General features: G+C 40.9%; 1 protein-coding gene across 1 annotated transcript in view; it reads right to left on the bottom strand.

Moving 5' to 3' along the window:
• Window positions 1-5,003: 5,003 nt before the first annotated feature.
• The window catches only part of NR4A3 (nuclear receptor subfamily 4 group A member 3), a 28,924-nt gene continuing 17,597 nt past the window's right edge, over window positions 5,004-16,330 (bottom strand). Inside the window, exon 8 of the mRNA XM_080378601.1 lies at window positions 5,004-7,136. Within this exon, the coding sequence (XP_080234727.1) occupies window positions 6,874-7,136 (263 nt within the window). The 3' untranslated portion in view covers window positions 5,004-6,873. The remainder of the gene's footprint in view (window positions 7,137-16,330) is intronic.

Here is a 16,330-nt window from a genome sequence, read left to right as displayed (position 1 = left end):
AACAAGACCCCATGAAAGGTGAATTAATTTTTGTTTCCTGTCTGCTGTGTTTGAAAGTTTCCCCAGTATCAAGCCATCTCTGTAATTCACTTTCGTTCTGCAGTAGCGCTTAATCACAGACCACAGTGGAAGTTATTGTAGAGGGAGATTTTTAGTACATTACTTAGCAGGTTAAAGACTTCGGCTTATTTGAGATATTTCAGCAACTTAAACACATTTATTTCTTTAAATCCCACTTAGCTTGTTTGTCTATTTATTTGAGATAAAATTGTACCTTAACAAGCTCAGAGTTCTCTGTTCTTTGAAGGAAAATTGATAAACAATCTAAAATTGAGATCATCTTGAGTGACGTCACGCAGCATGTACAGGACAACCAGGGAATCAGGCCCAGCCAGCATGGGGTTATGAAAGGCAGGTCCTGCCTGATGAACCTGATCTCCTTCTACGACAAGATGACCCACTTAGTGGATAAGGTAGAGGCTCTGGATGTTGTCTGCCTGGACCTTAGTTAAGTCATTGACATCTTTTCCCACAGCGTTCTCCTGGAGAAACTGGCTGCTCATGGCTTGGATGGGTATACTTTTTGCTGGGTAAAATCTGGATGGATGGCCAAGCCCAGAGAGTGGTGGTGAACGGGGTTGAATCCAGCTGGGGGCCAGTCACAAGTGCTGTTCCCCAGGGCTCAGTATTGGGGACAGTTCTGTTTAATAATTTTTCAGTGATCTGGACCCTCAGTACGTTTGCAGATGACACCAAGCTGGGCAGGAGCGTTGATCTGCTTGAGGGCAGGAGGCTCTGCAGAGGGATCTGGACAGGCTGGACTGATGGGCCAGGGCCAGTTGTGTGAGGTTCAACAAGGAGAAGTGCTGGGTCAATCACAACAACCCCACACAATGCTACCGGCTTGGGGAAGGGTGGCTGGAAAGCTGCCTGGGGGGAAAGGACCTGGGGGTGGGGGTGGACAGCCGGCTGAACATGAGCCAGCAGTGTGCCCAGGGGGGCAAGAAGACCAACAGCATCCTGGCTTGTATCAGAAACAGTGTGGCCAGCAAGACAAAGGAAGCACTGGTGAGGCCCCACCTCAAATCCCATGTTCAGTTCTGGGCCCCTCACTGCAGGAGGGACATGGAGGTGCCGGAACGTGTCCAGAGAAGGGCAGCGAAGCTGGTGAAGGGTCTGGAGCACAAGTCTCATGAGGAGCGGCTGGGGGAACTGGGGTTGTTCAGCCTGGAGAAAGGGACACTCAGGGGGGACCTTATTGCTCTCTACAGCTGCCTGAAAGGAGGGTGTAGGCAGGTGGCGGCTGGTCTCTTCCCCCAAGTAACAAGTGTCAGGTCAAGAGGAAATGGGCTCACGTTGTTCCAGAGGAGGATTAGATTGGGTATTAGGAAAAATGTCTTCACTAAAAGGGTTGTCAGTCATTGGAACAGACTGCCCAGGAAAGTGGTTGAGTCACCATCCCTGGAGGCATTTAAAAGATGTGTAGATGTGGCACTTAGGGACACGGTTTAGTAGTGGATTTGGAAGTGTTAGGTTAACAGTTGGACTCCATGATCTTAAAGGTCTATTCCAATCTAAATGATTCTATGAAAATATGAAAATATGAAAAAAATGGCATTTTTTCCTCCATGTTCTTGTCTCTTGCATGACTTCAGAATCTTGTGTTTGACATTAAAGTAGCCCCATTATACACACATAAGTATCTTGCCATATATATGATATCTATTTACAGCTGGAATCCCACCCTTCTCTTTAAAGAAAATCCTTGCTTTTGTGAGTTTATGTCAGAATCTTGATCTCATCCAACTTTCACAGCCATGTCACAACTTCATGTATTCAAACTTCTTCTGTAACCAAATCCAGCCGGAACATTCCATATTATGAATATAAAAGTAAAGTTTGTCTAATGTTAAAAAAGAAAACAGAAGAAAAATTGCTAAAAGTGTTTCCATATGGTAAACAAGTTTCTTTTTCTTTTATTTGACAAATCACTGCATTGGTAATTCTCACAAATGTGGGTCTGGAATACATTTCTTAAATATGTCATCTGCTGCTAAGAATTTGATTAATTGACTCCCCAATTATTCAATTACTGCATCAATAGTTTGGCATTTTTAAAAGTTAGTATTTTTATCCATTAGTAACTACTGTTTAATCTGTATCTTACAATATTTCTAATGGTCAGTTTCAATAATTTACTAAGGAACAGAAAAATATCTTTTTTTTAAATACTATCTAGCTTGTATCTCAGCTTAGTTCCAAACATGTGATTGACCAGGATTTTGAATAATCTCATGGATGACTTATATATGCAGGATAAACAAGATCAGTTTGAATACAGGGACTATTTTGAATTTTTCAGTGCTTTTATCATGTTTGCATAAAATTCAGTACAGTGGCAGCACAAATTGCCCAGGGAAAGAAAAGGAAAACAAATTAAGAGCATTCACTGGACACAAGCTCAGTAAACAAAAGTTTTTATTCCCAGCTCTGTGACTGAAATGCTGTATGCCCTTGGGCATGGCACTCCTTTTTTGTTGTGTTGCTCCTTTCTGTCTATTTGGACTGGAGCTTCTCCTGGGTGGGTGCTAGAGGTGCTGATCAGGGTAGCTAGCAAAACGGGGTCCTGATCTCTGTTGTGGCCTCTAGGTGTTGCTATAATACAAATAATTAATCAAAGGACGTGTTTCATGGTGTCCATAGAGGGAGTTGCCAATTTTTGTCAGAGCCGTGCTTAATTTTATGAAATTAAACCCCTCTCTCCCTCCTTCCTTTCTGCAACATTACTGAAGTTTTAACTTTGTGTATTAGACAAATGAACCTGAATTCGAAAAGTAAAAGTAGGGAAGGTGTAGAAAGAGATTTGACTCACCTCTAGTTAGTTGTTCATTTTGGGGTGCCTTGGTGCCAGCCTCCTGTCCAAGGATGGTCTCTAGTAGAGGAAGCCTCTATGATATTCCTGAATCAGCCCAACCTTCCACTGCCAGAGTCAATCATCAGGCGTCACAGCCCCTCACAAGGACTCTGGCACTGGTGTGCTTTAGGAGTATCGGCACGAAAGGCACACGTAAGGACACAAGTGCAGGTGATTTAGATCAGGACACAGTTCTGTTCTCATGTCTAAGGACACAGCTTATGGCCCCTGAAGTGATTACAAATTGAGATACTTGTGAGTTCAGTGAGGATAAGCTTTGTCTTGTTGGGTGAAAATTCAGACCCTGGTACAGGCTGGTCACAAGATCTGCATGTTTTGCCTAACAGGACCATTAAGCAAAAATCATTGTCATTATCATTAACAATTCTAAGGTTCATGGTTTAATTTTTAAAATAAGGCATAGGAAAAAAGCAACAAATAATTTGGAAAAGTTTGAGCTTTTGTTTTGCAGCATTTCCAAAGGAGCTGCTGATGCTGCAGCCCGCCACAGCTCATCATTTAATGGAACCTCCAGCTGAGCAGTTCCTGCAGAACAGCTCTTGTGGAGGTGTGCCAGAGCCATCAGTATTGATGGTGATACCTGGAATAGTATCAGATGCCTCTCAAAACTGCATTTGTTGAAAATGCATTTGCAGCCAAACAGTTTTGTCTGGCAGGGGATAAAGGATCCCTCCTGCAAAGCAAAGGCACAGTAAGGAGAGGAATTGCATGCACATTTAAAGAAAATGCTGCAGGTGCCTGCTGAAGCGATGTCTTACCAGAATTTACTGACACAAAGGGGCAGAAGATGGGATTAGAGCTCTGGCCTCTTTCTAGCCAGACAGAGGTGCTATGGGTCCACGAGCCCTATAGCCATGCCCTCCCTCCCTTGTGGATGTCATCATCTGCGAGTTAATTGCAATCCCTTCCTGGCGTGTAGAAGTACAGCGAGGGGCAGGTAAGTCTCTCTGCTCTGGACTGTGTGTGGTTCAGCCTCTGGGACAACCATGGTCCAGCTCCCAATACCTGAGATTGTGTAACCAGATACTGCCGGTCTTAGTGTATTTATACAAAAGCTATTTTAATCAAAAGACTAGCCATTAAATTGCCAGTGTTCTTAAGCATGCTTCACCAATTTTTCCACTTTTAAGACTCAAGTAGACAACTTTTTTAATGTTTTATAAATGATAAAAAATTCACATCAGATTTTAACAGAATTAAGCATACTTATTCAACACACATGGGGCCTCTGAAAAAAATGTTATTCAATTTAATAATTTCAATTTACATTGTATATGTACAAGAGCATTTCTTTCAACCCACAGGTTAACACCACCAAAAAAAAAAAAAAAAGAAAAAGAAAAAAAAAAAAGTACTGCGGTTAGCGGAGTGAAGAAACTCTCGAAACACTGTTGTCTGAAATAAAAGCAAGGCACTCTCCCTTAACACCTGATATATTCCTGAATTCTGCCTAGACAAAGGCATGTTCACACTGAGAGAGCTCTAAGAAAAGTAGATTTATTCTGCGTTAACTCTTTCTTTTGCCACTGTGACGTGTCACTGGTTGTACTCTGGGATCAGTCTGAAGATGACATGAAGGACAATTCCACAGATGACGGGATTTGGGAGAGTATCACAGTTAAGACTATCTATGGAAGACTGGAGGACACTGGCTACGCGAAATCTCACACGGGGGCTCTGGACCTGCTACCTCCCACTCACATTCTACTTAATAAATAAACCTTGCTCAACGAAAAAGCAATTTTACTGCACTATGCTGATTTGCCTGAAAATTCTTTGTAAGGGCCCACTCACAAGAAGTGCCTGCAAGCCCTCCTCTGGCTGGTGCTCAGCACCTGGCAGGATTTGTCCCCAGATAAAAGTAATTTCTCAAGGGACTTTGTGTCTTACACAAAAGGACAAAAGTAAACATACTTCTGGATTTTGTGTCTGTATGTTTTTGTATGCGCACATGTGTGTGAGTGTATATATATATGTATATATATATATTTAGTATATACAAAAGCAAATTCAGTCAAAATATATTTGTCTTGCTGGTCAGGCTTGTTACAGCAACCTACAAGAAACATTAGCTTCTCTGATATTTAATTATGCTATTATGTTTGCACATAAGCTTAAAAGTCAATACAAAAAGCAATACTTTTCCAAATATTATCTGCAGGTAAACTGGAAATATTAACTATAGTGATTAGAAGTCTGTTTCCCTATTGACACTACTATAAATCTTGATATAAGAATAATTTTTTCATAAAAGCACATCCAAACATAGTTAAGTGATAAAATACCAGATTACTATTTGAAAACCATACAGTGACTCAATATCTGGGTTATCCTTTGCAGCAATTAGGCAATTCATTTGGCATCTGTTTGATTGTATAATTTAATTTCCATATAAACAGCATAGTTTAAAAAAAGACAAAAGCTAGAATGTTTAAAGCTAACAAAAGATACAGTGACATCAGGTTGACATTCAAAAATTTCCTTAGCAAAATGACCAACAAAATTTTGACTTAATACAGTGCATATAAAGTTTTTTAGAACTAAACTTCTTAAATATTATTTGAATTTAGCAAAACATGAGCAAGATTTTAATATCAAAGTGCTAAACAGTACTGCCTTAGAAGTCACTGCAAATAAACTGTAAAATAACTCTGCTTGTGATTTGACAAGATATTTTATATACAAATGGTTAATAAAAAGACACGCGCACACACACACACGCACACAAATATAGGTATATACATATATATATATACACATTATATATATGTATATAGTTTTCCAACTGGTGTATCTGAGTCAGTGTGAACACCCCATTTAGTTATCGTGTGTAACAGGGCTCCCATGAGCTGGCAGTCATTGCAATAAATACAGGCAAAGCCATTACAATATACCATGCATACAAACATTTATACAAATAAAGACACTATGCGACAAATTATTTCATATTAATATGGCATCAACAGTATAAACATACAAAAAGGAGTACGAACACGGAATGTTTAAACGCAGCCCACTATATCCTTCCTAGCACTTACATTCATACTATTTTACAAGACTTGCTTGTTCTTGAAAACCATCTTCTGTCTGTTTACTAACTAGTCACTTATGTTAGAAGTCTGGAACTGACCTATCCCTGATGCTGACCCTGTATGCTCCAATCACTACTTACGCGGGTTTCCTTAGCTAAGGAACAACTGAGGCACAATTGCTCCCGTGTCTTCCACATACATCTGTCAATAAGTCACGCTACATGGAATCAAGTTTGGAAAACTCTGTCAGGTAAGTTAGTGCATGTAATTTTCTCACTTGATTTCTTCCGTTTGTTTTCATAGTAAAATAAATTAGTTAATAAACGAGACTTGGTAAGACAGCACTTTAAAAAATTGCACTTGAACATGGGAGCTAACAGCCATTGTCATTTTGCTATATTTGATTTGTATGAAATATTCAATTGAATGTACTTTGCTAAAAAAGTGAATTTTTTGTTTAGATTGTGCTGATGTATGTGCCCTTGATGCAGGAAGTATGCTAAAGGTATCCTCACAAAATACATACTACCCTGGCAAACAACTATTTGCTGTTCTTGTTTTCAAACACAGCTTCTACAATTTTATTCCTCATATACCATGAGGTGTTAAACAACAGATTTAAAACAGTCATGTTAACCTTTTACTGCTGCTGGGATAGCATTGTCCAAAAGTGCCATATTAGCCGTTTAAAAAACCCAAATCACACAAAAGAAAACAAAGAACACAACCCCAAACCAGTAAGCCAGTAAGTTTCAGGCCTCAGGTTGTAAGGACAAAGCGCCAGAAAAGACCTCATTTTAGACTCGGAGCTGCTTTTCTGTTAAGTGAGGGCAGAAATGTTAGCTGTAAGTCACGATCCGTTTGCCTGCTCTGGTGGGCATTTGCCTTTCAGGAGGGTGGTTTGACTCAGAAAGGTAAGGTGTCCAGAAACAGCCTGTCGATAATGGAAGGGGCTGGCACCAAATCTTCCAGTTTCAGGTAAAAGATGCGCTGCAGTCCCAGTGTGCAGAGAGAACGCAAATCAGCCAGAACACCCAGTACCTTCGGCTCTGCAGACTCAAGCGGTTGTCCTTTGTTTTGGCAACTGAAAGTTAAGTGATCTTTCAAACTGCTTGTGATCTTGTTGCATAGCTCTTCCACTTTCTTTGGTTCTTTTAATCCATGTCGTTCTGCAAAGCAAGAGAAAAAACACATCAGCATCCCTACCACGAATTGAAAGAACTCATTTTCTTCAGTGTAATCCAAATTCATATCCTGGTACTCAAAGCAAAAAGTGCTTTGGAAGTATAAGATTTCTCAAAACAGCTGGGGTTATACACTAAGGTCCCTTTCAACTCAAACCATTCTACGATCCTTTACTGTGAGGGTGGTGAGACACTGGACCAGGTTGCCCAGGGAAATTGTGGATGCCCCATCCCTGGAAGTGCTGAAGGTGGGGCTTTGAGCAACCTGATTTAGTGGAAGGTGTCCCTGCCCATGGCAGGGAGGTTGGAACTAGATGATCTTTATGGTCTCTTCCAACCCAAACCGTTCTATGATTGTGTGACCCCATGTCGGTTAACCTTTCTGACATGCAAAGTAAGAGATGGCAAGTGCCCTTTTCTCTTTAGCTGCTAAAATGGGTGGCAGAGACGCTCAATTATGATTGAAATTCTAGTACAAGGAGTCCAAGCATCCTGTGTATCCTGCATAATTTTCATGATATGAGACGGAATTAATTGGGTGATTTTCCAGCAAAACTATCACAGGAGGTGTTTTGGAGATTTCCGTGCTTCCCCACCAGTCGTGAATGCTCTATAACTATGGCAACCATTATTTATTCAGTGAATTCAAGTGGCGATCGATATCCTTAGCCAGCTCCATCAGCGTCCGGCCTAGAATTCCACCAGGAATTTGCAGACACTGTTATAAGAAACTAAAGGCACCTTACCACCCTTTGTTATTTTCATCAGCTGCTGCTTTTTAGTTTATTCATTTTTAGAAGGTCTAAGATAAAAGAAGCCTGGAAGTTAACTGTTTTGCTTTGTGCGAGCAATGCCTCAAGTGGAAAGGCTGCTGGGTTATCCATCACAAAAACCTCAGCATTCCTAAAAGGGGAGCTGGGGTTTGTCCCCAGCTTCAATTAGCCTTTTAAAATACTAAAACGATGTTAAACACATCCACAGTTCTTTAAGTATAAGCGGAATGAGTCAGATTAGTGATTCATTAAGAGCAGGCTCTTCACAGGTACATGGGGAAAGAATGTTGTGTTGTTCACTATCAAGATTTAGTGGATAAATTAATCTAACATTTCAGAACAAGAATCTCAAATAGTTTTGTGATGTTTTGATTTGCCTTTGACTTTGAAATTCACAGGTAAGTATGAACTCGCTTCACAGCAAAGTCATAGTAATTTACACATGAAACAGAATTATACCAGATAAGGCAGTCTAAGAAAATGCAGGTTAAATTAATTTTAATCCACTAGACATATAAAAGCAGTGTCAGCAGCAGATGAGGACTAATTTCGGCAGTTCTTGTGTCTGATGCATTTGAAGTCATCTGCCTTCCCTGGCCCTCTCCCCTATCCCTGGCAGCCACGGGCTGCCCATTGCCCCCAAGTCTTACTCCTCTACTCCAAGAGGGGCAAGCAATAGACACTTTCTCTGTCCATCCCCTAATGAACAGTGGAAGAGTACAGTTTTCTTTACTTCCAGAAGCAGGTGTAATGTCTTCACAAGGCATAGTGGTGCCTTGCCCAGGCATGTGTATATGAACTCCTTGCTGCCTCCCCTTACCACCTGTTTTGACTAGATGTTCCAATAGAACAGAAGGGATTCACTGAAGGCAGTCAGAAATGTAGAGGTCTGTTTTTCCACTGATATGCACCCATTTTACACTTCTTTCAGCTTTAGTTACTTAGGCAGAGCTAGCTGCTGAAGAATACTGGTTTGGGATGAGAGATGTGCAGACGTGTACGTCTCAGGCTGGAAGATACTGTGGTATAGCATTTAAGTACGATCAATCTGCCCTGTTGCTTCAGAGCAACACTCATCCAAGCAGTAACATCTGCTTTGGACATCTTTTTCACCTTGCAGGAATTAAAAACTGTAGGTATTCTAAGTGCCTTGTTTACATTAAAACACGAGGAGTCAATGAATATTTAAAGCCTTTCCAGTAAATGGTGTATAGTGTAATTACATAAGCCTTAACTATACAGGTCACTGTGAGTAAATACTTAGGCAGATTCTGCCATTAAAAACCTGGGTGGATAAATATTTTATACAGGTTTGAAAAGCTGTAGGGTTTTGTTGTTTTGTTTTTTTTTTACCACTAGCCTACTGAGAGAATCTGCAGGACATTAAATTAATCTTGCAGTCTTTGAAGAGTTCCCATCTTTTAATCTGTTTTAAGGTTGTTTCCTGGCTATGTAAGTGAAAATGTCTTTGTAATTCTAAGGAACTGAAATACTAGAATGGATCCAAAACCTGACCGGAGCACATTTTTAAACCAACACCTCAGTAGCGGTGTACCTGGGTGCAGAGTACCAAAAATTATCTCTGGCTCTGGAGCGTACAGCAGCACCGTTAACATTTCCAGCCAGAACTAAACAGTCTTTGTCTCATGCTGACAAGTTCAGAAGGTTTCATGAACAAATCGTACCTTTGGCGGCTAGCCATGAAACATACCAATGAAAAACACAATATGTGCAAAGATTATAATATTAGTAGCCTTACTTTACATAAAAAAATCATGGAAATTCAGAATTAAGAGATACCCCATCCTTAAGCTGCTCTCTGGTGCTACAATATTAAAGCAGTCTCTGATAAACCAAACTTCCTCTCCTGCATGAATTGCCACGCAATGGCCTTTGCTACTTGCAAATCTCTACAAAGGTAATTCCTCATGACTGGAACTGCCTCAGGGGTTTTCAGTCTCCAATCCCTAAGGCATCCCTTATGGACCCATAGAAAGTCAAAGTCCCTTCTGCCAGTAAAGGGCACTGGATGCGCTGGCACTGCCACCGTGGTCTCTGGTGTTAGCATCCAACTAGTTTCGGAGGAACATACTTGTGTAAGAAACAGCTCCTCTGTTCGGTAGACTTCAGGAGTCGGGTCTAATTTACAAAAAGATTTCAATTTAATAGGATTTGAATAGCAGGAAGCACATTTTCTTGCCTTTTCCACGTGGCCAGACCCATTTTCACAGAGACAGGCCCACAGTCTTACTCAGCCTAAAGGGAGCAGCATGAGGCACCTGTGGTAAGTGTGTGCACTGGCGCTGAAGCCAATGGCCTCTAATTGTTCACCATCTTCCAACGGGTGTTTTTATCCACATGGGAATGATGAGGCCAAGATTTATCCCAAGAAGGAAAGCTAGTCAAAACTGGCAGCTTATCTCTAACTGATCGAGGAAACATGTAAATATTATTATATTCAGACTTTCTTACAATGACAATTAAAAAGGCTTGGGTAAAGTGAATATAGGTTTTCTCAGCTTGTGTTTTAGGATACCATTGACTTTTGCACGAAAAGTGGTGATTTATGGCAAAGATGCTCTCCATAAGCCTGTCAAAATGATTCATTGTAAATCTTGCCTCTAGAGCTCTGCAAACTTAGCAGCTCATCCTGGCAAACTGAATGCAGCAAGTGTTTTACACCTTTCCCCTCTTCCCAGGAATCTCAATGCAATTCTGTGCTATAATTATGCTGATCAGCAAAAACTTGATAGGAAGAAAGCAAAAGAGCAGGAAAACCCGTCACCAGCTGTGCTAGTTCTTCTTTCCCTAATCTCTGACACAGGGTAGATTATGCCAGGGCTAGGCAGACCGCGCGCTACCTGAATGAGAAACAACTCCTGAGGAGCCCAAGTATTTCAAAGGCCTTGAGTACCTCAAAGACCCTTGAGCACCTCAAAGACCCTTGATCTTTGTGCTCTGTGTCACGGTGGGTCAGTTTTAGCCTTAATTCCTCCTGAGGTGTCAGTCTGACCAGAAACGCAACAGTTTTATGCTGCAGACTTAAAATAGGCCTCTTGATTGTCTCAGTTTCAATATAGTTACCTGATTTTCTCCTTCCCCCTTCACAATCCTCTTCCCCGTCTGTAACGCAGACAAACACAAGGCTCAGTTGCCTATAGCTTTTTGATTGTCTCATGCACACTCTGTGACACAGCAAGATTGCAACTCAGCAGATCCAAGCGTCTCCTTTCCTGTTGCAATGTGGCCCATATTCATCCTGCCCGACTCTCACGCCCTTCGCAAGGGTGCCCAAGCTAGGAGCGGAGACTTCTCAAGCTCCTCCTAACATCAGTGGAAGGATGGGCTTTTTTAAAAGATGATTACAATTTTAGATGGATGACTCATCTTCTGGAGGTGCCCTGTATTCTCCACCAGCTGTGCAAGGTACCTAAAGTCAGATGAGCTGAATAACCACACAGGACATCATAGTTTGTTCCCTCCTTTAAGAAAACCACAAAATAACACAGACTGCTGGTTGCTGTAGAAGGAAAGAGTTCTTGCCTCAGCAAAAGGGTGGGAGTGGAGAAGGAGTGAGTACTTCACTTTGATGCTGACAGTATTTCCCTCAGCAAAGTGGCAGGAGGAAGGCAGACAATGCAATCTGGAGGGTTTGTGGTTTTTTTTTATATAACTGGCTCTCCTACACTCCTCCAGTCTGCCACCTGCTTGTATGTAGACCCAGCACACGAAGCACCCACTCTGGAAGATCCTGGCAACAGGACTGAAGGATATCTGCTGCTGAAGAGTAGGTGAGCCTCGACAAATTCATGTTCAGAAGGGAACTGCAGCAGCCAGACCCTTTGTAGCCAGGCTGGACTCATTACCACTTCTTGGTATGACTGATGGTGCTAAAAATTGTGTTTGTAAACTAGAATGGAAAGCCCAACAGCAGGAAGACAAACACAAACTTAAAATTAATTGAAACCTCAGAATATTCTTCAATGTACTGGTGCCAGTCTAACGAAGCTTTAAGAGTGTGAATAAGCCTGACACATACAGTGGGTCTGGGCTGGTCTGTAACACATTTAAAATAAAACATATGCTGAAAGAGCTTGGCTGAATGAGGGCTAGAATGCTCTGTACTCGGCAGCATCCCACTGAGAGTGTCAAGTGGGTAAAACAATAATATTTTGATGTGGATAGAGAAAGGAAGAGGCCGAGAAGAAAAGCACATCAATGAAAGAGAGAAAAAACACCAGCAGTTTTAGAGCAGGCAGAAACTTGAGGCTAAATTAGAGTGTGCCCTTGAGATGATCTGCATTGGATTCTCAGTCTTTATATTTTCACACTGTTAGAAAAAACTGTACAACAGAGCATTATAAATGGTCATTTGGGAAGTTAAGGAAGCATTTTCAAAACTAATACGAGCTAATATCTGGTCTACTCTGCAAAGCTTCATCATCAACACTATCCAGTCCAGCATCGAGTGGTTTTGCAGGAACCCTTGTGACCATGCCACACACCGAACTGATAGAAATCACCCATGTGGAACTAAGGACAGAATTTGTCCCAAGATGACCAGCATTTTCTTTACATTTTGGCACTCTTCTTTAGCTCATTAGATCCTACATCCCAACAGAATAAGTGATCCAAAGAAAAAGAACAGGACAGAACCGATTTCTTGCTCTCATGGGGATGTGGGGCGAGCGTCATGTGTTGCTTCCTAACTACTTTCTTCTGGCTGATGTTTAGTGAACCACTGATGTGCTCCGGAGGAAGCTGGGTCCAGCCCTTCTTAACCAACTGAAGGAAGTAAAAAAAGAGAAGAGACACAGACAGAGGAAGATCCTAAAGGAGTACTTTAAGGAAAAAAAATGTGTTTTGGCATTGCAGAGTTTTAAGTTAACTGTTCGCAAGCCGCTCACAATAAACCAGATATACTTCTTTCATTCTGGGTGCTCTTTCAAGCTGATATCCTATTTGAAAGGACTTGAAAATGCAGCAGCAATCTGACATGATGCTTATCCTTCTAGGCAACATACTGTAAACTCCAAGGAAGCATAAAATAAACAGAAAAAGCACAGATATATGGACTTTCTAATGGATTATACAATGCAAAATATTACAAAATCTTTTCCTGCTTATTTTGTTGTGCATACCTTTAGTTTTACTCATAGTAAGCAGTGAATTAGCAAGTATTATGATACTCACTAAGTCTCCTGTTGTTCTCTTCAAAATTACCAAACAGAATGAATGGTCATACATGCCTATAACTATGTATCCGATGCTCTGACCTGCAGCTGTGGAGCTTTTCAGCTCCAAACAAGTCAGCTGAGTTAGTTAAAGGGCACTGGAGCTACTGGGGCTGTTACTGGGGAGTCGACTTGACATCCCCAAATGGGAGATCAGCCTTCAGTACCTTGGGACACTGGGAACAGTGGAATGCCTTTTAATCTCCAACACTAATTTTTACATTTATTCCCTCTTCCTTCACTGGGAGACAGATGTCAGTTTTCCCTGTCTGTCTTGCAGAACGGAGAACATTTGAAAGAGAGCAGCGACTTCTCTTTTCTCCTTCAGCAATACTGCCAATGACTATTATACAAGAGGGTTTGTTTTCTAAGAGCACATCTTTGCTCAGGCTGTGGAGAGCACTCATGAAATCAAGAAGAACAAACAGGTCTTTATTCCCAGGAGTTTTTTTCCTTACCCAGAGAGCCAATTCTTGAATTTGGTGCTACCTATGATGTTGTACAGTATTAAAACAAGCTATGACTATTACAGAACACTGGGTTGTTGTCTTTTTCCTTTTTTGGTTGAACCATCAAGTCATGACAAGTTGACTCATGCAAAATAAAAACTGGAGCAATTTGTGTAATAATGAAGAAAATCTTGCTCAAGCCAGCATTTCAGTTCTGCAGTGTTGCTAATAAAAGTGAACAAGCAGATTCACAAAACAGAGCTTTCCTGCTCTGTCCTAGCTTGCAGCCCAGTAACAGGGCTATCCATCTGGGACATGGGAGATTCACGGTCAGATTCCCTTCCTGTTGGAATCAGACCAGAGACTGGGCCTTGGGTGTCTCTCTGAGCACCAGCTTGTTCCCAGATCATCATATACAACAGCCATTCTGCAGCGCATGAAATATGTCCAATGGCCTCAACACAAAAGACAGTGATACTCAGTAGTCAGATATCTTATGTACCTGGAAAAGGTCACTGTCTTTTGCTCTGACTCACAAAAAGGATTTGCACCAGGGTTTGCTAACTACCCATTGCCTCCAACAGTCCATTCCAGGAGAAAAGGGTACCTTCTTCAGAGAGCAATGGCCCCTCAAAGACCCACCTAAACCTAAATCATGCCTCAAAACAATGCTTAAAAATGTTCAACAGATTCCTGATTTCTAAACTTTATTATTTTTTCTCTTTTGGCAGGACCAGCTGAAAATTAGCACATGGCTTGTCATACTCAAACTGTAGGGAGAAGACATGAAGACATTTCTCATGGGATGCCACACCAGAGACAAATCTCAAGGCTTTCCTGAACATAGAATTTCAATATACTATCACTGAGAAAGTCTCAAAAAAACCCTGTCCACCAGCACTTCGTGCTGCAGTGCTCTCTTAGCCATAATTACCTGGTTTCCTCTTTCAGGTTTGTTTGGGTTTTTTAAAATATTGTTCATTATGCAATACCATCCATTTTCAGGTGACCAAATTTCTGGCTGAGTCCCTAAGTTAGCTAGCTGACCTTAGAGATCTGAAACTGTGAATACAGATCAGTAGACACAGGAGCTTTGGTCTAACTTAGATCACATGAAAGTATACTCTGTCCTTAAGAGCAAATCAGCAGAGATATACTGGCCCCGTGAAATAAAAGAATAAGCAGAAAACGACTTTGATTTTAAGCACCATCTCATAAAAGTAAGAAAATCAAGAAAAACTTGACAAATACAGAAAACCTTAAAGCTTTTATGGACAGAAATGGTCTCCTTTTAAGGGCAACCGTCACTTCCATTTGTTTAGAAATTTTGGGAAGACCAGCACAATATAGTCAACTCCTGAAAGGATTATTATCAAGGTAAGGAAGAAATGTGAGGTGTTACGAACTGGAAGCTTTTTCCACTAAATATCTTAGGATGACCTAAGCCAGCCACTGGACAACTTTGACTCGTCATGTAAGGGCAAGCAAACAGTGTCTAACTGAACAAAGAATTATCGTATTAAATCAGGGCATGGGTTTGTAAGGAGAGTAACTTTTCCTTCTATACGATAGCTTTTTCTATATTCGCTTAGACAGCTTGCTAGGATCCTGTTCATTGACCTGCAACCTCTCAGTCCCCAGGAAGATAAATCAAGAACAAGCTATCTGTGTCTATCTAAAAAAGACACATCTAATATATAGTAAATAAATGAAATTAATGATATGTGCTATGTATGTGTGAGCTTATGTGCCTGTATGTAAATATATATGGAGAGAGACAGCATCTGTCCTTGGTTTATAGATATCTAAATGCATAGGCATACAGATATGTATTATATAGGTATATAGGTATGTATATACATACACACATATATATGTATTTATAATATATATATGTAAGTATGCTTGAACACATGTCAGTGGATGTTTATATTATATACAGGAGTAAAAAAATAAGGTTGGTGTCTTCTTTCTCATTTTAACATATCACTCCTTTTGAAAATTTTTCATACAGAACAAAACAACTCCAATGAGTTATTCTGGACTTAAGCATTTTATCAAAGAAACTAGAACCTGGACCTTAAAGTACCCTTTACACCTGCAGAAGAAACGAACAGAAATTACTCAAACACCTGAAAATACTTTTCTTAAGAAACAAAGAGTTACACACATACACTAACCCTTCACCAAAATGCAGGGAGGAAGCGTAACATGCAAATTCTAATGCCAAAGTCTTGGCTCTAAAAATGCCAGCAGGAATCGGCCAATTTTATTTTTCACATTTGCCATTGAACGTTTTATCTCAGTGTTTCCCTAGCATCATCTCATCCTAGGTAAAATGAAGACTGCAGCTGATATTGTTGAGGCCACTGCCTGCAAACTGGTGCATACCTGAAATGCAGAAGGAAATCAATATCCATCCCAGTGGAACTTACAGCATCCCTGGTAAGGTCCAGCTCAAGGCACACTGAAGCCCTGTCTCACACTAACAACACAGATGCACTACCAGCTTTTCTGAAATTAGTGTGAGGTTCTCTGTAGAAATGACTGCTGCTCTGACTTCTGCTGTATGGTTGTCAGACTCCCTTGCTCCCTTCCTGCTTCCATCAGCCGTGCCTCTTCAATTGCAAGAAGACCAAGGCATGCAGTGTGTACTTCAAGAGGTTTTGTTGTTTCAGGAGTGAGAAAATTAGACTTCATAAGGTTATGCTTCCCCATTTTGT

The sequence above is a fragment of the Falco punctatus genome, assembly GCF_963210335.1.
Source record: "Falco punctatus genome assembly, chromosome: 3".
NCBI lineage: Eukaryota > Metazoa > Chordata > Aves > Falconiformes > Falconidae > Falco > Falco punctatus.
This window is presented reverse-complemented; position numbering and strand designations above follow the sequence as displayed.